This window comes from Crocuta crocuta, unplaced genomic scaffold (genome assembly GCF_008692635.1).
Source record: "Crocuta crocuta isolate KB4526 unplaced genomic scaffold, BGI_CrCroc_1.0 scaffold231, whole genome shotgun sequence".
NCBI classification, from domain to species: Eukaryota; Metazoa; Chordata; class Mammalia; order Carnivora; family Hyaenidae; genus Crocuta; species Crocuta crocuta.
In genome coordinates this window covers 3451955-3477239 of record NW_027528357.1, presented here as the reverse complement: position 1 = coordinate 3477239, position 25285 = coordinate 3451955, and the positions used below count along the sequence as shown (strand labels likewise).

Below are 25285 nucleotides of genomic sequence, written 5' to 3'. Positions count from 1 at the left end.
CTTGACATTCTTCCTCCTTGAGTTCTGTGCCCTCCCCCTGTGCCGTGCAGCTCCTCTCCTTCACTTTCTGTGGTGCCTCTGTCTTCCCTGATGTCCTTCACTGGAAGACCCACCCCCCAAAATGCTCCTTCATTAAAAAGTGCTTCCCTTTCTTCATTACCCACAACTGAAGTTCTTCAGGTTCTTTCGAGAAGCTGAATCTAGTGCTCAAAGGAAAACAATTGCATGAAATTGTTTCACAATTGGTTCAAGAATTATTATCTCTTAAGTATTTCAAAAGCGTTTTTTTCCACCTTCGCCTGTGCTTCTCTTCAGTGGAGAGCTGGCTCCAGAAGCGCCCTCACGGATGAGGCTACTGTGCATGTGCTGTCACATGGGCGCTGCTAGCAAGTAAGCTGTGGACAAAACTCCTGTGAAGACCTGGTCATACTTCATTGAAATGTCGTGATTTTTTTCCTAATGGTGTTACAGGATTTCATCCAGGATGTCATAGTATATTTAGCGGTCATGTCTCCATACACTTATATAGGCTATACCAATTTCTCAGACTTTCCTTGTTCTTGATGACCTTGACAATTTTGAGGAGTACTGGTCATATTTTTTAGCATGTCCCTCAATTTGGGTTTGTCTGATGTCTTTATCATGATTAGACAGGGGTTATGAGCTTTTTGAGGGGAGGAAGACCACAGAGGTAACATGTTACTCTCATCATATCATGTATATCTGTATCATATCATATATAGCAAAACATATTATTAGTATATACTACCAACATGATTTATTGCTATTGATGTGAACCCTGATCATCCAGGTTGAGATGATGTTTGCCAAGTTTGTTCACTGTAAAGTTTCTCCTCCACCCCTTTTCCACACTGAACTCTTTGGAAGCAAGTCAAGAAGGATAGCCCACATGTAAGGAGTGGGGAGTTATGCTTCTCGAGTGGGAAGCATCTACATCGATTCTTTGAGGTTCTTCTGTATAGGAGATTTAACTTTTCTTATTTACATATTTGTGTATTTATTATTTATTCAAGCATTTATTTATTTGGTATTGACTCATGCATATTTATTTTATACATTGGGCTATAATCGAATACATTAAAAAAATTTTTTTTTGCTCAAATTGTTTTGAGCAGTCTTGGCCAGAGTCATGCTTTCAGTTGACTTCTGCATCCCTTTGCCATACTCCTATCATTCTCTTTTTTGAGTACTTCCTTACTTTTCTACCACCACCAGATGCTCCTGATCCAGTCCTAGAATCAATCATTTCTCCAAGGAATCCCAGTTCTTTTATATTGGAGCATGGTATTAGATTGCAAGATCTATATGGTCAGTGGGTATAGTTTATATTTTAATTTTGTAGAAATATGAAGAATTCAGGAAAACTTATACACTTCAAGTGGACCAACTCAGTGACCATTCCGGTGTAGCCACAATTTGTGCAAGAAATATGTCTGCAAGATCAGGGTATGCCTGTACAGGCATTTACCATGTGGAAGCGTATATAGAAAGCAGGAGTGATGGAGGCTTATGGGGAGGGGAGCTGGGGTACTGGGTGGGGCGGAGACTTACTTTCCGTGCACATTTTTGTTCTCTTTGAAAATTGCTCCATGTGCACACATTACCCATGTAAAAGACAGGTCGAAGAGGAGAAGAGTAGGATGTGGATCTGGAGGGTGAATGGAAGGTATCTAGGTCTCTCACCGTCTCTTTTGTATTGTCTTCTATGCTTTACTTTCTTTTTTTCCTTCATTACCTCCTCCAAGAGTATGTACTGAATTCATGAAGATCATCCGTACTTGTGCAGCCACTGTACAATAGTGTGAAGACCATTTTGAGGAGCCCTGCCCTAAAAAACACTTACCTTTTTGTTTAGGTGACCAAGTGGCCTATAGGAAATCAAGGGCTGCTGTATGACCGGAGCTGGATGGTTGTGAATCACAATGGTGTTTGCCTGAGTCAGAAGCAGGAGCCCCGGCTCTGCCTGATCCAGCCCTTCATTGACCTGCAGCAAAAGATCATGGTCATCAAAGCCAAAGGTGTGAAAACTGAGTTCATTTTCACAAATTAAAAATAACAAGAGTAGTTTTTATCCTCATATGAAAGCAAAATAATAGGTTTTCCTCTGCCAAATATTAAAATAATCCTGAAGGAAGTGAAATGATGTCTGTAAGACATCTTGTGTTTTGAGAAATTTCTGGAGAGAGACAAAGATCTAATGAATCAATCAAAGAATAAAATTTGAAATTATATGTCTTTTTACTTACATTCTCTTTACTTCCATCACCTGTCATGATATGTACTCAAACTTCCATTCTTCCTTGTTGATGTTTTGTTATGAACTATCTAAAAAGTATAGATCGGCTCTGTGCAATGGAATTTTATTTGATGATGGAAATGTCCAGTATCTATCTAGTCCAAATTGATAGCCATTAGTTACTATAGCTCAATATGTGGCTATTGAGGACATGAAATGTGGCTAGTGGAAAGTGTACAGTTCAGGAGTTTTTTGGTGCATTTACAATAGCCTCTTCTGGATATTTCATATAAATGGAATTGTGCAGTATATGACTGGGTTCTTTCACTTAGCATCATCTTTTATTTTTAGTTATTATTCTATTTAATTTATTTTTTAAAATTTACATCCAAGTTAATTAACATATAGTGCAACAGTGATTTCAGTAGATTCCTTAATGCCCCTTACCCAGGTAGCACCCCCTCCCACAACCTCTCCAGCAACTCTGTTTGTTCCCCATATTTAAGAGTCTCTTATGTTTTTGTCCCTCTCCTTGTTTTTATATTATTTTTGCTTCCCTTCCCTCATGTTCATCTGTTTTGTATCTTCAAGTCCTCATATGAGTTAGCATCATGTTTTTGAGGGTCATCTATATTGTTGAATAATATTCCATTGTATGGATATACCATTAAAAAATCCATTTATTAGTTGGTGGATATTTAGATTGTTTCCACTTTTTGGCTATTTGAAGTCATGCTTCTCTGAACATTTGTGTATAAGTTTTTGTGTGGACATATGTTTTCAATTCTATTGGGTCTGTCCCTTGGGGTAGAATTGCTGGATCATGTGGGAAATCTATGTTCAGCATTTCCAAAGTTGCTACATCACCATTTTACATGCCCACCAGCAATGTATGATGGTTCTAATTTTTCCATGTCCCCAGCACTTATTGTTTTCTGTTGTTTTTGTTTATTAATAACCATCAGAGTGGTGTGTAGTGGTATGTTTGTGACTTTGATTTGCATTTCCTTAATGATTATCTTTTCATGTGTTTGTGGGTCATTTATATATCTTCTTCAGAAAAATACCTATTCATATTCTTTGCCTGTTTATTTTTGAGTTATTGAGTTATAAGAGTCCTTTATATATTCTGTAAAGAAGTCCCTTTTCAGATCTATGATTTTCAAATATTTCCTCCCATTCTGCAGGTTGTCTTTATACCTTCTTGATGGCTCTTTGCTTTTAATCTGCCTGTATCACTATTGAGTTTCCTGTATCTAGCATAGAATTGGCTCATGCTTTTTCATCTACTTTGACAATCTGTGTATTTTTATTGGTGTGTCCTGTTGGGATTTTGATTGTAAAAATCACATATTTTGCAGTCATATATCTGTAATCATATTTTTATTGTAATATCACATATTAATTTCAAAACAACTTACATCATATAATATCAAGTCTTTTATTTACAAAGTGTGTCTCTCCATTTAAGACTTCTTTCTTTAATTACTCCAAAATTTAGTAATATTTCCCAGACACATTTATACTTTTTTTTGCTATGTAATAGTTTATTGAATATTTTTAATACTGTTTTTTTCTATTAAATATTTTAATTGGTTATTAATGCATATAGAAACACTATTGCGTTTTGTATATTAATGTTTTACCCAGTACTTTTTATGAATTCTTGTTTGTTTTATTAGTTGGCCTGAAGATTTTCTCACATATTTTGTATAAATAGGCATATCGTCTTCTAATAATGATAATATCATATATTTCTTTCTAATTTTATTTATCTTCTTTTTCTTTATTGCATTGGCTAGGCCTTCTCATATAATGACAGAGCAGTGACGGAAGATATCCTTCTTTATTACTGATTTAAATAGAATGTCTCAAAAATAAGAATGATACTTGCTGTAGATTTTTGATAGATTTGCTTTGCCAGGCTAATGTAGTTCTTTTCTTATTTAGCCAAGTGATGACTAGTAGTCAATCTTATTGAACACTTTTTCTGTACCTGTTGGTCATCATATTTTTTTTCCTATAGCCTATTAGTGTGATAATTTACATTAGTAGATTGTCTAGTAGTAAATTACCCTTGGACTCTTGTGGGCGAAAACACTAGTTGACAATGATTTTAGGATACACTAATGGATTTGGTTTGCTAATATTTTGTTTAGCATTTTTGTTCCTATTTCTTAGTGATATTGATACATCATCTTCTCTTACTGTGGTTTTCTTATTTAAGTTTAGGTAGCCAGGATATTAACATACAAAAATAATTGAGTAGATTGCTTTCTTTCTATTCTCTGTAGCATAAAAATACATATTATGACTAAGTAGGGTTTATCCCAACATGTAAACAATGGGAGAGAGAAAGAAAGCAAATGCCCAATACCTTCCACTCCAAATCAGCAGCACGTTTTGAGGTGGTATGGTCCCCACTCCCAACATGTTTCAGGTACTCTGCTCACTTGCAGGGGACCCCTGCATCGTGGGTGGTGTAACGGCATCCTTTGGCAATGCATGGCAGGCCAAACTAAATAATAAATAGTAAAACAAGACATTAGAATGGTTTCATGTGTGTGATTTGTCACTCCCAAAGATTTTAGGCATCCAGATGTCAGGCTGTTTTATTTCTCTGTATCTCTGAGCTGAGCACGTAAGTACATAAGGAACTCACTTCCCATGAACTTTGTTAGGGGCCCTTGAGTTCAATTCATGGATGGCTTCCAGACTCTGTTGCCTTAACCAGAGGTCTGCAATGACCTTCAGAAGGCAGCTGAAGGCCAAAGACCTTGTGTGATTTATTTAGAGCCTTGGGTAAGGATAGAAAGAGGCTGAGCACAGGCCTGCCACTTGGGTGTGCACTTGTCCACATGCTGTGGCCCCTGCTGCAGTTACTTCCGCATAACCAATGTTCCGAGCTCGCCGTACTGCTCTCCCCTGTGGGTGCATACCTGGCACTATATCCTTCCATCCACGCTCTTTGGACAGGGCAGCATCTATACTTACTGAGCACAGTGCACTCCTTCTCTGAACTTTATGAGCAATCTGGATTAGTTCTTCTTCTGGTTTTCCCCACACAAGGCCAGGAGTGTGGAACTGGCTATGCATGTGTAGGGTACAGACAAGCAGGGGACACAGTTCCCTATAGAATACTAGGTACTCAGATCATTGCATCTCTGCCTTTGTCGTGGTGAAAGCCCTGTTGTGAGGGGCAGGCCTGAGCTGAAGCTCGTCATGTGCCAGTTGGCTGTTCTGTGTTGTGCTCTGTGTGATGAAGAAGGACCAGGATGGGCAGGGATGCAGGCGTGCATGACATGTGCTTGCCCGAGGGACAGATTGGGCCACTGTGAGCAGTGCGACTGGCAGCCATACTGAGAGGGCTGGAGGGCACAGGTGGGTCACACAGGAGGAGCTCCTTCTTTCAGTGTCCACAGAGTAGGGACTGCCACACATTCCGCTCAGGTGTCTTGGCTCCATGCCTCTCCCTATACTCTTACTGACTCATGGAGGACAAGGGGTGCAGAGTGACAGAGGGCCTGGCAGTTTCAGCCTTTACCAAAGGCCTTTCACTCCTTAATGGCATTGGACCAGTTTCCTCTCATTTCATCCACGTATTTCACTCTGATTTTATTAAAGAATGGATACCACTTTAGCTGGGTAATGGGTATGTGTTAACCATTATTCTTTAAACTGTTACATGCATGTGCTCTATAGTCTTCATACATATGATACTTGTAACTAATTTTTTAAAAAAGCTTTCCAACCCCACTAACATAGTAACAGTTTTATTTCTGTCTATCTATCCGTCATGATAACAATGATTGGTATAGGAGTCGAATTTGATGCTAACTCCCAGGGGCTGTTGAGAATTACCACTCCATGCTGATAGCTTTACAGAATGAGCCTTCATGCCTGCCTATTTCTACAGGATGTGAGAGAGCTTAGAGAACAATGACTTTAGGATGTGGAGTCATCCAGACATAGAGAAATCTTCTAAGGGATTTATAGTGTTTCAGCTACCATGGATGTAACTGCCTACGTGCAGGGTCTTCCATAAGAAGGCTGTTTGGGGTACCTACTATTATTGGTAATGACCATGCTAAAGAGAATCTCTGTGTTATAAAGAGATTTCCAAGACCTGGCTAATTATTTGGTGCAATCAATTTCCAAGGTCATTACAATTTTCGTATACTTCATGATAATGTACTTTCACTTATATTGTTCTTTTTGTGTGATGATAAATCTGTCTCTAACCTTTGTTCATTAGGGATGGAGCCGATAGAGGTGCCTCTTGAGGAAAATGGTGAACGGACTCAGATTTGCCAAAGCAAGGTCTGTGCAGACAGGTGAGACTCTGCCGCAGGTAAAGATCTCAGGTCCATCTGCAGAGTGGCACAGAGAAGGAAGAGAGCAGTGCCCTGTTGATTGGTCCTCAGGTGCACCAGCCCCTCCCAGCCAGTCTGCTGCCTCTTTCCCCTTGTGAACTCCACACTGACCCCACTGACCCCTGCTGTTCTTCAAACCTGCCAAGCCTGTTTCCTAGCCATTTAGGGATACCTGCTGTTATTTATGAAGCTCATTCCTGGTTGTACATTTCCTTTAGCCACATTTGAGATGAATGCTGTTTTCTGGCTAATGAAGAAGCAGTTAGGCTTCTTCTGCTCAGATCCATCAGTGCTCAGATGAGTGAAAACAGACGTAGGTGCAATCTCTCAAAGCATCGAAGAGAATGTGAAACTAAATGAGGTTTTATTCTACTCCTCCCTTTCTAGACACAGATAGGCAGCTATTTGATCCAATAAAAATGAAGGATATGATAGGTTTTCTACACTATCTGCCTTGTAATTCCGATGTAGGTTATTAGCACTTTTGCATTATGAATTCTGGTGATGGTAGATTTTAAATAATTTTCTAAAATTTAAATTCTTGGGGTTCCTGGGTGGCTCAGTTGGTTGAGTGTCCAACTCTTGATCTCAGTTCAGGTCTCAATCTCAGGGTTCTGAGTTCAAGCCCTGCATTGGACTCCATGCTGGGCATGGAGGCTACTTAAATTATTTTAAAAATTATTTAAATTCTTTAAATTATATTTAAAATGTCTCTAATATTGCAGAGTTTATTTTAAAAAAAGCTAGATCAATGAATGTACTTATACTGGTAACTGAAAGGCATAGTGTTCTTCCCACAAACCAGACCAATTATTCCACGTGGCCTGGCCTTGAGGGAAAAGATTAGCCAGGCGCATAGTAAAAATCCAGAACATATGCCTGGGTTCAAGGGCTTCTTAAAGCAAAATATTGGTCTGGAAGCTCTCAAATTCTAAGCTTTGTGGTATTGAGTGGGTATAATTAATATAAACAAGGTCTTTTAAGAGGAACTTCCAAAGCTTCTTATCTGATCTAAAGGCTTCGCACAAGCCCCAGACCTCTGGTCATCCCACACTTTGGGCATCTGCCTGCAGCTTCCTGAGCACACAGTCCCTTCGGCGTTCTTCTCCCTGGGGTCCAGTACTGTAGCTACATCATATTTATTATATTATATTGTATTATATTTTACAATTGAAAATATTTTTGCTATGTATATTATTATTTAAAGGAATACTATAGAACATTCACCACCCCTTCCCCTTTCTTCCCCCAGGGTAAATACTTATAATTGTGGAGAAAAAATTTCAAGCTGGTTGTCAAGGTTTCTTGGCCATCCATGTCAATTGCTCAAACAAAGTTCAAACTTTCAAAGAAGTGCAAAGAAACGGGGCAAAGGTATCACATTTCTGATTGGTTCTTAGGGGACAGGAACTTGGGTTTACCCTTGCATCCCTCAAAATCAGCACATGATTTATGAGTTTGAGCCCCATATTGGGCTCGCTGCTGTCAGCGCAGAGGCTGCTTCAGATCCTCTGTCCCCCTCTCTCTCTGCCCCTCCCTTCCATCTCTGTCAAAAATAAAAAGAAACATTAAAAAAAAAAATCAGCCCCTGAAATGGATTCACAGGGTGACTTGCTCTTGTGCAGAAAGCAGGGTGGTCCACAGGACCCACCTGTGGTCTCCAGAATGACCCCGAGGAGGTGGAGGTGGGGTTCCAACCAGCTGTTTTGCCTCTGACAAGCACTCTGTCTCAGTCTGCCATGTTTAGAAGCACAATTTCACTGGGTTAGGTAAAAGCATCGGTAGCTTGGGGACACCTGGGTCAGTTAAGCATCCAACTTAGGCTCAGGTCATGATCTCACAGCTCGTGAGTTTGAGCCCTGCATCGGGCTCTGTGCTGAGAGCTCAGAGCCTGGGGCCTGCCTCGGATTCTGTGTCTCCCTCTCTCTCTCTGCCCCTCCCTTGCTTGTGCTCTGTCTCTCTCTGAAAAAACAAACATTAGTAGCTCGCTGTGTCCTCAGTTTGTATGTGGGAACGAGAAAACCTGGTTTCTAGTCATGGCTGAGAACTTGGCAAATGTGGAGCCTTGTGGTGCCCAGACTGGTATAGACTTCAGTGCCTTCAGTTTGTAAAAATGCTGGCAGTTTTTCCTGCCATAGCTGTTGTGAGCTGAACGGATACAACAGAGAAGAAAGTACAGTAAAACCTTGGTTTGCGAGCATAATTCGCTCTGGAAGCAGACTTGTACTCTGAAACACTTGTAGTATATCAAAGTGAATTTCCCTATAAGAAATAATGGAAACTCAGATGATTCATTCCACAACCCAAAAATATTCATATAAAAATGATTATGATACAGTGATATAATAAAGAAAAATAAATTAATCTGTATTTACCTTTAACAACCTTCATGGCTGGTATGAGGAGACAATGGAGAGGAGGGTTATAGTGTAGGATGACTTTCATTATCACTAACAGATGTTGATTACAGTACAGTATTTTAAAAAATGTTAATGTTTATTTATTTTTGAAGGAGAGAGACAGAGTGTGAGCAGGGGAGGGACAGAGAGAGAGGAAGACACAGAATCCACAACAGGCTCCAGGCTCTGAGCTGTCAACACAGAGCTCGGTGTGGGGCTCAAACTTGCGAGTTGTGAGGTCATGACCTGAGCCGAAGTCGGAGGCTTAACCGACTGAGCCACCCAGGTGCCACTACAGTACAGTATTAATAAACTCTTGTCATATACTGTATTTAAAGTAACTGGCAATAAGGCAGCAGAGGAAAGGGTCTGTATCTTCACGTATCCTGACCTAGAATGAAATAAAGCATTCCTAAGCTTAGTCTTGTATGGAAAAGCAAAGGACTGTCCATAGGTGCTTTGAAGTGACAAAAAGTACACTAGTGCCAGTTGTGGGCACTTTCCAATGTTCTGAAGAATTACTGATTTCTGCCAAACACTTGCCTGAGACCGAGCATCCAAGCATTGGACATGATCACCCACAATCCCACAGTGAGAGGGGTGGCAGAAAGAGAGAGAGAGAAAGAAGAACCATTGACTCAGTAGTGATCATGTGACATTCGGTGTCAGGCACTACTCATATTGTAAGACAGTGCTTGTTTATCAAGTTAAACTTTATTGGAAATGTTTGACCAACTTGACAATAAACTATTTGTAAAAAAATTAAAAAAAAAAAAAAGATGATCCTGAGGTCATCCTTACCTGAAATCCATGTCACAAGACTCTAGTCCAGCCAGTCATTGATCAGGAGAGGATCCTTGGTCAGATCATTTTTTAATTAAAAAAAAAATTGATTTCCATCCTGTAAATATCTTCCTGTTCATTTAAATTAAAGAGCATTTCTTCTTTGGGAAAGAAAAAAAAAAGAAACGTTTGCTCATCTTGCGGAACACTCACAGAACAAATTACTCGCAATCCAAGGTTTCACTGTACTTGGAAGTTAATGGTACCACACAGGAAGAAGAGATCACTTTCAGGTAGACTGTCTGTTCAAGGGCTGGCTTCTCAGGGAAGCCTGGCTGACTGCTCTCCTTAGGACCAGAGCCCCCACCTGAACCTCTTTAGTTTATTCCTGTTTTATTTTCTGTGGAGTGCTTTTTGCATTTGATGGGTCATGCATTTTATTCAGTTATTCTGTGTATTAGATTGTGACAGATTGTAAGCTCTGGGAGGGCAGGGATTTTTATGCACTTGGTTTAGTGCTGCATCCCCTGTGCTCAGAACAGCGTCTGGCACATAGTAGTTGCTCAGTAAATACTAGATGAACAAATGAATGGGTCACTGCCACACCATTGATTAGTGTGGGAATGACCTGGCTTAGTGATTAGCTCCCAGAGAGACTGGCTTATAAATCTGAGTAACATTGTGACAGTATGGGGACCAGTGACTGGATCTTGTGACCTGCACAGATGAACCCATGAATCCCTGAATATGTATGATAGAGAGACAATTCAATGGATATAAAATAATTCTACCCTTAGAAGTGATGACAATTTGTCATGTCATAAGTTGTACAAGAATCTGAGTTGCTATGTGATGGAAAAAGGGAATAAATGTATGCTCATCTTATTGAGGGGGTGAGCTGATGGTGTTTGGGCATGGGTAAGCTTAGAGACGTGATAAAAGGGGAGAGAGAGAGGGGCAATTCTCTGAGTAGGGACATACGTGCAAGGAGTGGGGCTCGACAGGTCCGGGGCCACCATCTAAATGAGTTGATAGAGTAAGGTCCAATCATTCCTAGTGCCTGCTGTCTCCTTGGGCTCAGCTGGGTCCTCAGGATGCTTGCTGAGATTACAAAGCAATGGTTGTGGTCCTTCAAGATCTAAGTTTAGAGGCAACGACCTACCAGTAGATAGTGACACTAATATAAAGGTCACAATAAAGGTCTATGCAAAGGGCATGGGTTGAGGGGGAGGTATCTTCTACACAGTGAGTGAGTCACAGATGGCTTCAGGGAGATGACTTTGGAGCTGTGTCTTAATATGAGAGCAGGAGTTTTCTAGGCAGGGAGAGGTGGGGAGCAGTATGGCAGGTCTTGGCATTTGATGGGCCCAGAGAGGTGTTTAGGAGGGTTGAATGTGGGAGGGGAGCCATGGGGGAGAGATGGGGAGAAAGGATGAATGTTTGGCTGAGGAGTCAGTAAGTGCTACCTGTGGTTGGGGGCACTCATTGAAAGCTCTAAGCTGATGAGTTTCGTGGTGCCACATGTGTTAGAAAGATACTCTTGATGCCATGTGGAGGCTGCATCAGAGATGGAGGTGAGGAGGGCACAGGGGCCAGGGAGAAGGTGTCAGTGACTGTCCTTGTGGGAGATGGGGACCTGGGTGAGGCAAAGGTAGGTGCAGAGAGGAGTTTGTTTCTTGCATGATGCAATATCAGGGAGCGTCAGCTTGAGAATATTATACTTCAAGGATGCCTTTTATGGAAGAGAGGTCTCTGATGGTCTAGGCCACTGGTCTTTGAATATTTTTAGGTTGGTATACCTGATAGGAGCCTTTTTAAGGCTACATTATTTAGGGGCATCTGGGTGGCTCAGTCAGTTAAGCGTCCAACTTTAGTTCAGGTCATGATCTGATGATTTGTGAGTTTGAGCCTCGCATTGGGGTCTGTGCTAATAACTCAGAGCCTGGAGCCTGCTCCAGGTTCTGTGTCTCCCTCTCTCTCTGTCTCTCCCTTGCTCACACTGTGTCTCTCTATCTCTCTCAAAAATAAACATTAACCCCCCCCCCCATAAAGCTACATTATTTACATTGTCATCTAAATTGGCCAGTGGAATCTCAATACTTAGTGGTTTGGTTTTCAAGAATATTCACTAATATATAGATATAGTTAGATAGATAGGTAGATAAACTGTCTTTTAATGGTCAAGTATTTTATTTCTTTCCTTTTCCTTCTTCAACTTATATTTCCAGTCCACTTCCATGACAGAATTTTATTTTAGTGTTATATATTTTATGCTTGAAAATCTTTCTTTGTTCACTCTACCATATTTATCTGAAACTACAATTATATGTAAATTGAAATGTATACATATTTTTCAAGTTTACTGTGATCAAGAGTCTACGTGTTAGGAGATCCTTTTGGTTGAGTTCCTCTTTAATGGTACACAGTTTATCAAGCAACAAAAGTATATTATACATTTTGAAAAATGGTTAATAAACATAAAGAGAANATGAATAAATGTGACCTGTGACCAGAATAGCCCATGCTCAGTATGGATTCTTTGCTGGAGAACCCTATTTAAGTCACTAAAAAGCTGGGGACTAAAGGAATTTGGTTAATGCACTGTCACTCAAACCTTTCATCTGAGGCACATGACCAAAGCCCTGAGATCTAACATTATGATGACTTTAATCATCTGTCATGTGGCCGCTTAATTAGGTTGAGCTGTTTTGTGTATAGTGAGGAATGGGATCCTATCTGACCTAGGGGAGGCCCATTCACCCAAGCTTTAGAGGTTTGTATTTTCTCAGCACACACTCCGGGGCTTTGAATGGGGCTTTTGTTTTCCACCCTGGAGTTTTAGCCTCCCGTGGCAATGTGCCTTGGGAAAGGCGAGGCTTTCTTCTGGGAAGTGCAAGAAGGGCCTTTGCTGAAGGGGCTGGAATCCCTCTCCCGCCTCTGACAGGGCCATTTTAGCATAAAGAACATTTGGAAGTAGCGGATCTGAAAAGCAATTCTCTTAAAAGTATCCATTCTTGTGTACACTGGGTCTCAGACCCTTGGTTTGGAGACACCTCTGTAGGCTTTGGCCCAGCTGATCCCCTTTCTCAAAATCTCCCGCAAAGACAGAGATGGCCTCCCAACGAATGGTCTGACAGAAGGTGCTAGCAGTTCTGGGTGCCCTTGAGATTTTCTTTCACTAGATTTTTTCCCTTCCAGTAGTTTAAAACTTGTATTATTTATTTCTAAAGTCAATATCACACACTTGTCTAAGGACAAAAGACAGCTTTCCCTGACTGGACTCAGATCTTCCCTGGTCTGTGGTCCTCATCAAGGACCCTCTTTCCACCATCTTGGGGAAGCTCCCTATCCCTGCCTCCCTCTCATTTCTACTTCTCTAAATGTTGCCTCCAGGTCTTCTTTGACGGGACAATTTCACTTCAGCATTTTATTATTATTCTTTTTCCAGAGTATTAACAGAGTATTAACAGCTCATTTTCTTTCTGTTTCTGAGAGGTTTGAGCAATGCTTAGAACATTTTTATTATTTCCAGGGCACCATTTTTTTTTCCCCTCAAAGATATATTCTCTACTTTTTAAAAATGCAAGTTAATGGAAGCAGGATTCATTTGTATTCCAAGAAAGCAATTCTTTTTCATTTATTTAAACATTTTATCGAGGTATACATGACATATAACACTGTATTACTTTCAGAGGTACAGCATAATGATTTGGTGTTTGTATGTATTGAGAAATGGTCACCACAATAAATCTGGTTAACATCTGTCACCACACACAGTTAATTTTTTCTTGTGTTGAGAACTTTTAAGATTTACTCTCTTAGCAACTTTCAAATATGCGGTACAGTGGTATTAACTATAGTCACCATGGTGTGCATTACATCCTCATGATGTATTTATTTTATAACTGAAGCTTGTGTCTTTTGACTCCATCTTGTATCCATCTTGCCTGCCCCCACCCCCTGCGTCTGTTAACCACCAGTCTGTTCTCTGTGTCTGTGAGCTTGTTTTGTTTTGTTTTGTTTTGTTTTGTTTTGTTTTGTTTTGTTTGTTTCGGATTCCACATATAAGTGAAGTCATATGGCATTTCTGTCTGACTTATTTCATTTAGTGTAATGTCCTCAGGGTCTATTCATGTTGTCAAAAATGGCAAGATTTCATTATTCTTTTATGGCTGAGTAATTTATATATATAAATATATAATATATTATAATATGTATATTTATTATAGAATATGTATAAATACATTATTATATANAGCCCTTTTAGATCAGTCTTCTGGTTCAACAGCCACCCTTTCTCTGGTGAACGAAGCACAGTATTTGCTGATAAACACATCCAGTGTTTTGGAGCTTCAGCAGCAGTTAAAGTCCAGGTAAGATCCTCTGCCTAGGGAATAGCAGGTAGGTGTAACCACTTGACCAGGTTTAGCCTGGCGCCTGCCTGGGGGGTCATGGAGTCTAGGTGAGCGACGGAGGCACCGAGAAGTTACAAAGCCTTTTGGGTCCAGTTCCCACATCTCTCTTGATGACTTCATGATGCTTAGTGAACCCCAACTGTCATTTTTAATCATTCCATTTCTTAGCATTTGCTTTAATTGAATTGAACTTGACCCAATTTTGTTGCCCGCACCCCCACCTGCCCCCTGTCCCCTAGGAGCCTTGCCCTACTTCTACAGTCATTTTGAGTGAAAAGAAGGGTAGTTATGAAAGCTTTAAAGTTTTAACTATAGATATTATTTGTTTGTATCAGCAGACAGAGCTGGCTGCTCACTTCCACCCAAGGTGCTTCCAAGGGCCCTGACGTATTAGCAGGTCACCTCCAGAAAGAGTTAGTTCAACCCCCTTCATTGTATTTAGAGGAAATTGAAGTCCCACGGTAATCAGACAGTTAGAGCAAAAAAACCTGCCCCACTGTTATGTGAGAGCTGCGACTGGCTGCTTATTCCCAGTGCACAGACTAGGAGAGGTGTGCACAAGGCTGTCACCATGAGCCAGGGATCCTGTGACTCTCACGTGCCTTGTGGTCTCGGGCACATGTGTGTGTACTCAGAAACATGTACAAATGTAGCTTAATAAAAATGACAAAGATGGACTGTTTGTAATGATTCCTGTTTATAGTCATTGGCAAAAACATACAACAGAGTTCCCTGGCCATGGCCTCGCTCGCCCTCCTTGGGTATGTAAGCATGATGCAGCTTCATGGTCCCTGGGAGTTCACAGAACTATCCTGGCACCTCCTCAGGTAGCCAGAGCCCTGGGGAGAGCAGGTCAGTGGTTTTCTGGGGTTCTTGGTGAGGGAAATAGGAGGTGGAGACCAGCTTGCTGCAATCCTGGTTCCTCCCAGGAGGGGACCATGTTTCCTACAGGGTGGCTTAATGCAGGGCTGCTAAGCAGGGAGTGGGTGTGACAGGTAAGTGGACCAACCTGTGCCTCATACCTGGGAGGGCCTCTGGGGGGCTGTGGTTGCAGTATCTTTGTTCTACTTTCAAATTTGATGGACTCTATAATGCATATGTTGATGATAGTATCTTTTTTTTTTTTAGTTTACATCCCAGTTAATTAGCATCTAGTGCAATAATGATTTCAGGAGTAGAATCCCCTGATTCATCCCCTACATATAACAGCCAGTGCTCCTCCCAGCAAGTGTCCTCCTTAATGACCCTCACCCATTTAGCCCATCCCGACCCACAACCCCTCCAGCAACCCTCAGTTTGCTCTCTATATTTAAGAGTCTCTTATGTTTTGTCCCCCTTCCTGTTGTTTCTATTATTTTTGCTTCCTTTCTCTTATGTTTATCTGTTTTGTGTCTTAAAGTCCACATGAGTGGAGTCATGATATTTGTCTTTCTCCAATTTCACTTAGCAAAACCCTCTAGTTCCATCTGCATTGTTCCGTCTTGCAGATGGCAACATTTCATTCTTTTTGATTGCCGGGTAATATTCCATTGTATATAATGCCACATCTTTTTTTTTTTTAATGCTTTTTTAAAATTTTTGAGAGTCAGAGAGAGACAGCGTGAGCAGGGGAGGGTCAGAGAGAGAGAGATACAGAATCCAAAGACAGGCTCCAGGCTCTGAGCTAGCTGTCAGCACAGAGCCTGAGGTGGGGCTTGAACCCACGAATCGTGAGTTCATGACCTGAGCTGAAGTCGGACACTTAACCAACTGAGCCACCCAGGTGCCCCTCACATCTTCTTATCCATTCATTTGTTGATAGGCATTTGGGCTCTTTCCATACTTTGGCTATTGTCGATAGCACTGCTATAAACATTGGGGTGTGTGTGTCCCTTCGAAACAGTACACCTGTATCCCTTGGATAAATACCAGGTAGTGCAATTGCTGGGTCGTAGGGTGCTTCTATTATTTTTAGTTTTCTGAGAAACCTCCATACTGTTTTCCAGAGTGGCTGCAATCTGCAGTTTGCATTCCCACCAGCGGTGCAAAAGGGTTCCCCTTCCTCTGCATCCTTGCCAACGCCTGTTGTTGCCTGAGTTGTTAATTTTAGCCATTCCAACTGGTACGAGGTGATACCTCACTGTAGTTTTGATGTTTATTTCCCTGGTGATGAGCATAATATTTTTTGAACATAAAACTTTCCCTTTTACGAAGCGCAAAGGGAACATATGTAACTCGGAGGACAAATCCAGGATCAAAGGATTTTAGGACTGGAAAGTGCTAGCCCTCTCATTTCAGATGAAGAAACTCTAGTTCTCCTTGCTTGTGGGAGTTGCACATAGTGCTGAAATCAGGCTTGGTTATCCTGGTCCTGGCTTTTCACACACCGGTCCCTACTTGGAGGGGGTTTGGGATATTACAGACTTATCCTGTACCAGAGCTTTTCAGTTCTGTTTTCAGGGAAAATTCCAGGCGTACGTTGGGACAATTACTTTTTACATATATCTATACATATACCACTGTCCAGATCAATTAGAGAACATTCTAGTACACCAGAAATGTTCCTCATATGCCCTGTTAGTCAGTCCTACCACAGATCACCGCTGTTTTGACTTTTTTCACCATCCATAGTTTTGCCTGTTCTTGAACCCAACACAACAGGATCACACAGTGTGTTTTTTTTTTTTGTTGAAGTTTTCAGATGCTTTATTTTTAGTGCTTTTCCCCTTTGGTGCACGGAGGTGCCAAGAGTCATTTTATAGCACCTCACGGCAGTAAACAAAAATCTTAAACAAGAATTACAAAAATGGTGCATGCTCATTAAAACTGCAAACAGTACAGAAGTTACGAAGTAAATTTGTTTTATGGAGATATAATTGACATACAGCATTTTATTAGTTTCAGGTGTACAATAGCATGATTTGTTATCTGTACATATTGAGAAACAATCACCACAATAAGTCTGGTTAACATCTGTCACCGTATATAGTTACAAATTTTTTTCTTGTGATGAGAACTTATAAGATGTACTATCTTAGCAACTTTTAAATGTGCAGTAGAGTATTAACAGCTATAGTCATCACGCCTGTACATTACATCCCCATGATGTCTTTATTTTATAACTGGAAGTTTGTACCTTTTGACCCCTTTCACCCATTTTGCCCACTCCCACCCCCGCCTCTGGTAGCCACCAGTCTGTTCTCTGTGGGAAATACATACTAAAACCTCCGGTATGCACACGTTGTTGCTTTATGGTGTTCTCAGATCCAAAAAAAAAGTATGAGCCCTTGGAACATTTTAGGTTCTTGGTAGTTAAGCCTGTTGACACTCCTTAAACGCCTTGTCCAGACACACCATATAGAACTGGTATTTTCATAGCAGTTTGTTCACTTGACCCCTGTTCACTTGGTTTCCAGAGTTCTTTATCTCTTCAGCTAAGGTCTACTCACCCTGCACTGCCTCTTATGGGCCTGTCCACAGAGATGGGACCATCCCCCACAGAACACCATCAACGTCTGCCTAACAGATGGGTGTCTGTTGGCCTTACACTCATGGCAGAAACTGGTTCTGATCATCTAGGCTCAGGCCTGAGTACAGTTGATGAAGTCAGGCATGAAGGGCTAAAAATGTTGAAGAATTACAACAGCTCCATTATCTCCCCTTCCCACGTCTCCCCTTTTGGTATGTCTTTAAACAGTGATGAGCATGGAGAGGAGGAATTATTCCCAACGAAAGAACTCATCTCACGTTTCCGGGCCAATATTATTACCAATGGAACAAGGGCTTTTGAAGAAGAGACGTGGGATGAGATTTCAATCGGTTCCTTGCGTTTCCAGGTGAGTCGGGGAGTTCAGTTATCCTCCCTCAAGGGTTGTCGATGGAGCCTGACCTCCGTCTGTGGCCAGGATGGTGGCAGCTGGGAGTCCCCTTTCTGTCTTTGACTCTGACCCGCAAAGCCTCGGCCAGAGGGCTGTGACATCTGCATTCTGGGACTCCCCTTGCAAGGATCCATCTCTTATTCCCCATGAGGGTGGCAGCAGTCAGCTGCCCATGGGGCAGAAAGTGCTCATACAGGTGATCAGGGCTCAGCGCTGCCTCCACCTCATCATTATGTTTAGGCTTGAACTCTGTTTTCTTAGAATACTTGTGTCCATGGGAATGTTCTCCTCCCGAAGCCTCTTGGACTTCCCTGCTGTCTAGTGCTGGTGGAGGAGAACCCAGATGTCTTGTGGTCCCTCAGCGTCCGTGGCCACCACTCCACCTTCTTCCCACGCTCTGGCTTCCTGCCCTGCTGGCCATGGTGGAGGAGCTTACAGTCAGAGTGGCAAAGCCACCCCCTGCCCTCTCTCCCCAGGCTCTGGGCCCCCCAAACAGTGCTGTGGGCCTGAAAAATGTGAGAAAGCCTTAGGCTAAAACCTACATTCTTCCTTGGACACAATAGGGCCCCTGAGACCTGATCCCCCGACCTCTCCAGCTGATCTGCGCTCACTAGCCCTCCCCTGCCTGCCACACCACCCTTCTCTCCATTTCCTCAACATCCCAAGCTTCCTGCCTCAGCCTGTCCCTTCCGCCTGGTGTGTTCTTCCTGCAGCCACCTCAGGGTCTACACTCAGATGGCACCTCCTTGGGAAGGTCACACTCTGCATAGCACCTGCTTATTCCCTCAGAGCACACGAGGGTGGGGACTAGTATGTTTGTTCCTGCTGTACCTCTAGGGCCCAGAACTGTCCTGGCCCAGAGTCAGTGCTCAATAACCATCCAGAGAATTAATAGACAGGAAAGATCAGAATAGCTCGGGACAGAAGGATGGGTCATCTGCACAGAATGTCCTGGGTACTTTAGTGGGGGGAGGAAATGATTTTCATAGTAGTGGTATTAATCTTGGTATACACGGTCTACAATGGGGCTATCTTGTGTCCTGGCTCTGTACTTGGAAGGAACACCACTGTGGTATCCAGAAAGGTAGCAAGCAATCATTTAAATCTTTCTGGAAGAATGGTGGAGGTCTGGGGTTGTGGAGGGCAGTTAAATTACATGACATAAGAAGTCCCAAAGAATTTTTTTATCCACTGAAGTCTCCAAACTTCCTCTTATCCTGGCAGATTTCCCCCCTTGAAAAAACAATCTCTTCTCTCCCGGACATTGACTCCCACAGGTCTCTCTCTGGAGCCAGCCCTCCTGCTGTCCCCCCTCACCCCTGCATCCTGACTTACTCTTCTCTTCCTTATTTCCTGTTGCTCTGTCCCTGCCGTGTCTTTAAAACACTTGCTCTTATGTATCCTGCCTGATACAGAGTAGGTACTAATACATGCTGTTTGATAAATGGAGAGAAGGAGGAAGAAGAAAAGGAAGAAAAGAAGGAAGAGGAAAGAGAAAGAACTAGAATTAGCTTATTGTCACTGTCAGAAACTCACCCGGCAACACAGCACGTGCAGCTTGTCAGGTACCTGGGCCATAAATACAAGTAAGATTCTTTACAAATGCTTTGCTCTCTTTTTTTTTAATTAAAAAATTTTAAAATATTTACTTAATTTTGAGAGAGAGACAGAGCCTGAGTGAGGGAGGGGCAGAGAGAGGGAGACACAGAATCCAAAGCAGGCTCCAGGCTCTGAGCTGTCAGAACAGAGCCCAACATGGGGCTTGAACTCATGAACTGTGAGGTCATGACCTGAGCTGGAGTCGAACGCTTAACTAACTGAGCCACCCAGGTGCCCTGATCTTTTGCTTTCTTTAGGTCAGTGTTCTTAATAAACATTTATTAATAAAAGTTAAAATATAACTGCGCTTTGGCCTCATAATCTCAGTTGTAGAAACCTATTCCATAAAATACACACATACAAGTATGCGGAGCTGTATCAGAAGTTTATTTATTGTGATGCTTTTAGAAAGAGGAAAAATTGGAGGCCATCATAAATATCCATAAAAGGGAGATTGTTTAAAATAAATTATGCTGGATTCATACAATATAGTCCTGTGCAACACTAAAAAGTGTAAACTATAGTTAGTACTGTGCCTTGCAAAAACTAAACACTGAAAAGATGTTTGCTGATGATAATACTCAGGCTGAGGCTGTTGCAATGCCAGAAGACTGAGCACATCTCTTTTGGAAAGTCATTTTTCACTGGGTATCATCAAGTCATAAAAACTTTTATAATCTCATTTAGAGAGATAAACCCCCCCCCCCAAGTTTTAAACAGCAGATAGGGTTATGTGGATTAAGAACTTCATTGCAAAATTATTGATAACAGCACAGAATTAGAAACTGGCTAATAGAACTTGGCTTCAGAGAACAACGAAGAACATCACGCCACAGGAATGCAAGGCCATGGTGAAAATCGCAAGCCCGAGGATGAGGCAGTCTCTGTATAGACACGGAGGTGCCCAGTGTGTATTGTGGAGTAATGAAGTCAGGGAAGACGCCCCGCGGCCTCTCAGAGCTCCGGGAGTGTGTTGCACACGTGCATGTGTGGTTGTGTCCAACTATGAGCTGCAGTCTGGAGAGATCTGGAGCCACATCAGCAGCACTTGCCTCTGAAGACAGTGAGGGGGGCCACTGCTCAGTGTTATCCTTTTTAAACGTTTTTATTTTAAATGTTTATTTATTTTTGAGAGAGAGAGACAGAGTGCAAGTGGGGGAGGGGCAGAGAGAAGGAGATACAGAACCTGAATCAGGCTCCAGGCTCTGGGCTGTCAGCCCAGAGCCCAATGCAGGGCTTAAACTCACGAACCTTGAGATCGTGACCTGAGCTGAGGTCAGATGCTTAACTGACCTGAGCCACCCAGGTGCCCTGAATGCTTTCTATTTTAATTCTTAAATCTTCTCTGTATAGTTTGAGTTATTTTTCAAAGAACAAGTACACTAGTAAACAATTTTTTTTTAATGCCAGTGGATAAGAGTGCTAGAATAAACGCTTAAAAAAGCGAAAATTTTTTAAGAAAATTGATTTCTTTGCCTCAGTGTTTGCAAAAAGTTCTGGAAAATATTTTTCCTTCTGCCAGTTTGAAAAACTGTTTTATGAGTCTTTTTGCCAAAGCGACAGGAGTTTTACATGAAGTGCTGTCTGTTGGGTGGCAGCAGGGGCCCGGGCCCAGGGCTGGTGGGACATCCCTTCTGTGGGACATGTCTCCTTGCTCTGCAAGGCCAGAGGGAGCCTGGCCTGGGAATCATAGCATTCTAGGCAGAGAAGGTAGCATGTTCTGTGCTTGGTCCTGGAGGGCTTAGTGCTCTGATCTTGTGGAAGTCCTGTTCCGTCTCGGGCATTCTCCTGGACAAGAATCCTGGGTGCGGCATCCTAGAAGTAGTGTCTGGAATCCTCACCACATCAAGCGAAGGGGCTGGATGAGATGAGGCCTGAGGAGGTCATAGGTCTGCCCAGTGTCAAGGCAAGTGCTGGGCAGAGCCCTGTGCGGTACACCGCAGCTGCTTATGGAGGCCCAGGAGCCTTGACTTTGGTACTACAGTGAGGTTCTATTTCCCCTGGTCTAGTGCCCACTAGGCAGCAAGCGAGGGCTAGGCATGAGCCAAGACTCATCCAGATTTCGTTTCTAGTTTCAGTGCATACTTGGTGTTTGGCCATAAGTGAGCAGAGGAGCAAATGTGCAAATGCTTTGCCCTTTGCCCTTTTAATATGTGCAACAGAAGAAGTGTCCTGTCACTGCTGGGCTACATACTTTCTTTTTTTGTGTTAACATTTAGGGGAGATTTTTCTCACTTTAAAGCAATTCACGGGCATGGCAGGCCAACCTGATAATCCCTGTTAAGAAGCTGTGTGTGTGTGTGTGTGTGTGTGTGTCTATGAATACACATATAATTTTCTTTCCTCCTTATTTCACTTATAAAAATAAACATTTCCCATTTTATTTAAAACCCTTTATAGATTAATTTTAATGCCTGCATGATATATTCATAGACCTGTAGTATAGCCATTGTTCTCTACTAGTTGATGTTTAAGATACTCTCAGATTTCCCCAATTAACAAATAATGTGAGAAAGATTGTACATGAACCTGTGTTTGTGGTTCTTTTCTTAGGGGAAATTCCTAGTAGTGAAATTTCTGTCTGTCAAAGGACAAGGACACAGTAAGGTTCTTTCTGATGACTCAGGGCTGGGCTCTGGGGTGTTTATCTTCTCCTAGCTTACCCTCCAGTCAGTTAGTTCTTTTCTTCCTGGGCGGATCTCCAAGATTCTCTGATAACCATCCAAGATTCATAACTCTTTTGTTTCTCTACGAAGCCCGGAAGCAGCAGCCTTTCAGCTGATGAACAAACACAGAAGATTCCTTAGGACCCATGTGAGGAGGTGCCAGTGTCTGGCTCCTTACGGTTAGCAGAGCACTGGGCATTTCTGTGTGGGTGGGGCCAAAGACCCCCTCTTACAGCCAGTCCTCCTGGACCCAGATTCCTCCCGGCCCTAGCAGGAGCGTCCGGTCACTTTCATGGCAACACTGTCTTTTCCCTTCTTACCTCCTCCTAGGTGGTAGGTCCTTGTCACAGATGCCAGATGATTTGCATCAACCAGCAAACTGGGCAGCGAAACCAAAATGTTTTCCAAAAGCTTTCCGAGAGTCGCGCGAGAAAAGTAAGCATGATTGCAAACTGTGACACCTGTTTTAAGATCCTTTTTTTTTTAAGTTTATTTATTTATTTTTTGGGGGGAGGGGCAGAGAGAGAGAGAGACAGGGAGAGTGAGAGAGAGAGAATCCCAAGCAGAGCCTTTGATGGGGCTCAAACTTATGAAACTGTGAGATCATGACTTGAGCTGAAACCAAGTTAGACGCTTAACTGACTGAGTCACCCAGGTGCCCCTAAGGTCCTATTTTAAGATCCTGGCTTGTTATCTGCACCAGAACTGTAGTTCTGAGTATTAATACTGAATACTTTTTAAAAGTGTGAAGACATTCGAAAGTGGATCGTATACCATTAAGGTTCTGACCTCATCCGTGGTACCATCTTATTTTTCCTTTTCATCCATTTTCTTACTTTTTGGTATCTTATGTGTACTTTTGATGCTCTCAAATTTTGTCAAAGAGATACAGGGTTTAAATAAGAAGTAAATAAGCAAAATGATTTTTATTATCTTGATCATTATTTTCTTCACTACAGGTGTCTTATGAGAGTAAAATGCCCTGTGGTGAATAGAGTAGCTGCATAGAGAGATTCAGTAAATTTCACTCTAAGAAGGCTGTAAATCATCTGGTTGAAGGTTAGAATGACTGGATGTTGGTTTTGTGGATTCCAGATTATAGAAACTGAATTTCTAATAGATTGATTCTTTAGGAAGATTTATGTCCCGACTAGTGCTTTCTGGTTTTGTTTGCAAAGAATTCTAGGAAGCCAGGTAGGCAGTCAAGGTTGCATGGAACATTTCTTGAAAATTAACTGAATTAACACGTCTGTCTGCTTGGCTGAGGCAGGCCGCATCACCTGAGGGTGTGAGGACCTTGCAGGTTGCCAGAGGACAGGGGATGGGTGTGCACAAATACTATGGTGCATGGAAGGAAATCACTGTACATCTTAGAATCACTGTAATTCTCATATGCACACAACTTTTATTTTTTTATTATTTTATTTTTAAGATAATTTTTGGGATAATTGTAGATTTACAGATAAATTGCAAAGAGAATACAGAAAGTTCCTGTGAACCCTTCTCCCACACGTGCACAAATCGTAAGGAATTAATTTGGCTTCTGCCCCTAGCCTGGGTCCTGGAAGATGGGACGTCCAGCTGATGTCATCACAGGAATGAACAGATCTGGGAGCACATCACAGGCTCCAAAGAGTTCTTATTGGCTCACTTGCATTGATGACAAACCTTGAATAGACTCACACAGCTCTTTTTTTTNAACCTCCATCACCTCAAAAAAAAAAAAAAATCACATTAAAGAAAATGCAAAATTTTGCTATTCTTTTCACAAAATAGTTTTTACATCAGGCAACAGAGCAGAAATTGGCCTGGCAGTGATCAGAAGCACAGAGCAGGATGCCAGCCCTCCTCCCAGACGTTCAGGGTATATAGGAAAGAGAAAAACAGATGTGCGGGGACTGTCAAGAAAGAACATTTTACATGAGAATCTTTGTCTGAAATTGGGATTCTTGGTTCCCCCTACATACAAGTACCTGTCTTTAACAATCTGACTTGATTTTAGTTGAACATTATTATTTGCAAAATTATCTCAACTGCTAAAATAATCTGACTTGTTGTTGCTGCTGTCTTGTTCACAGGTGAACTTTGGAGTGTACCTGATGCATACGTCTTTGGATTTTTCTTCCCCATCTTTCCTGTCTGTAGGATCTCAGGTGCTCCCTGTGTTGAAAGAAAACACAGAACGCCAGGATCTACTGGCTTCTGAGAAACATCAGGATGTTATCTCCTAAAAATTATTTTCAGTGTAAATTAAAATTTCTCTTTTACAACTATGTCTGCTCTAATTCAGGCTGGCACATGGCTCAGTGGAACAGGGAGAGTTCTCTCTGGGGTAGAGGGAAGCCTCGTTGGCCCCTGCTGACTGCCACTCTCCACGTGTGCACTGGTCAAGCTCACAAGGGCAGTTTTGGGGCTTCTGTGGTTTCCACAGCTGTGCTGCACCCAGCAAGGTTCCCATATGCATTTGAAGTATGATAATTTTAATTAGGTGAGGGTTTTTTCCTGTTATAATTCTCTTTCTCCTTTTTTCTATCACTATTTTTAAAAACGTAAGTGTAGTTGACACACAATGTCAGTTTTGGGTGTATAGCATAGGGATTCACAGTGTCTATATGTTACACTATGCTCATGACAAGTGTAACTACCATCTGTCCATGTAAAGCACTATCACAGTACCACTGACTGTATTCCCTATGCTGTACCTTTTATCCCGGTGACTTTTTTTAAAAAAATTTTTTAAAAATGTTTTATTTATTTCTGAGAGAGAGAGACAGCGTGAGCAGAGGAGGGTCAGAGAGAGAGGGAGATACAGAATCTGAAGCAGGCGCCAGGCTCTGAGCTAGCTGTCAGAGCCCAACGCGGGACCTGAACCCACGAACCGTGAGATCATGACCTGAGCTAAAGTCGGACGCTTAACCGACTGAGCCACCCAGGTG

The 25285-nt window shown here is 42.0% G+C and overlaps 1 protein-coding gene across 1 annotated transcript in view; it reads left to right on the top strand.

Moving 5' to 3' along the window:
• MOCOS (molybdenum cofactor sulfurase) overlaps window positions 1-24619 on the top strand; it is a 45582-nt gene extending 20963 nt beyond the window's left edge. The window contains exons 8-14 of the mRNA XM_077753794.1: window positions 1877-2039; window positions 6513-6591; window positions 7883-8004; window positions 14080-14185; window positions 17904-18042; window positions 22680-22784; window positions 24428-24619. Of these exons, the coding sequence (XP_077609920.1) occupies window positions 1877-2039; window positions 6513-6591; window positions 7883-8004; window positions 14080-14185; window positions 17904-18042; window positions 22680-22784; window positions 24428-24580 (867 nt within the window). The 3' untranslated portion in view covers window positions 24581-24619. The remainder of the gene's footprint in view (window positions 1-1876; window positions 2040-6512; window positions 6592-7882; window positions 8005-14079; window positions 14186-17903; window positions 18043-22679; window positions 22785-24427) is intronic.
• Window positions 24620-25285: the final 666 nt, after the last annotated feature.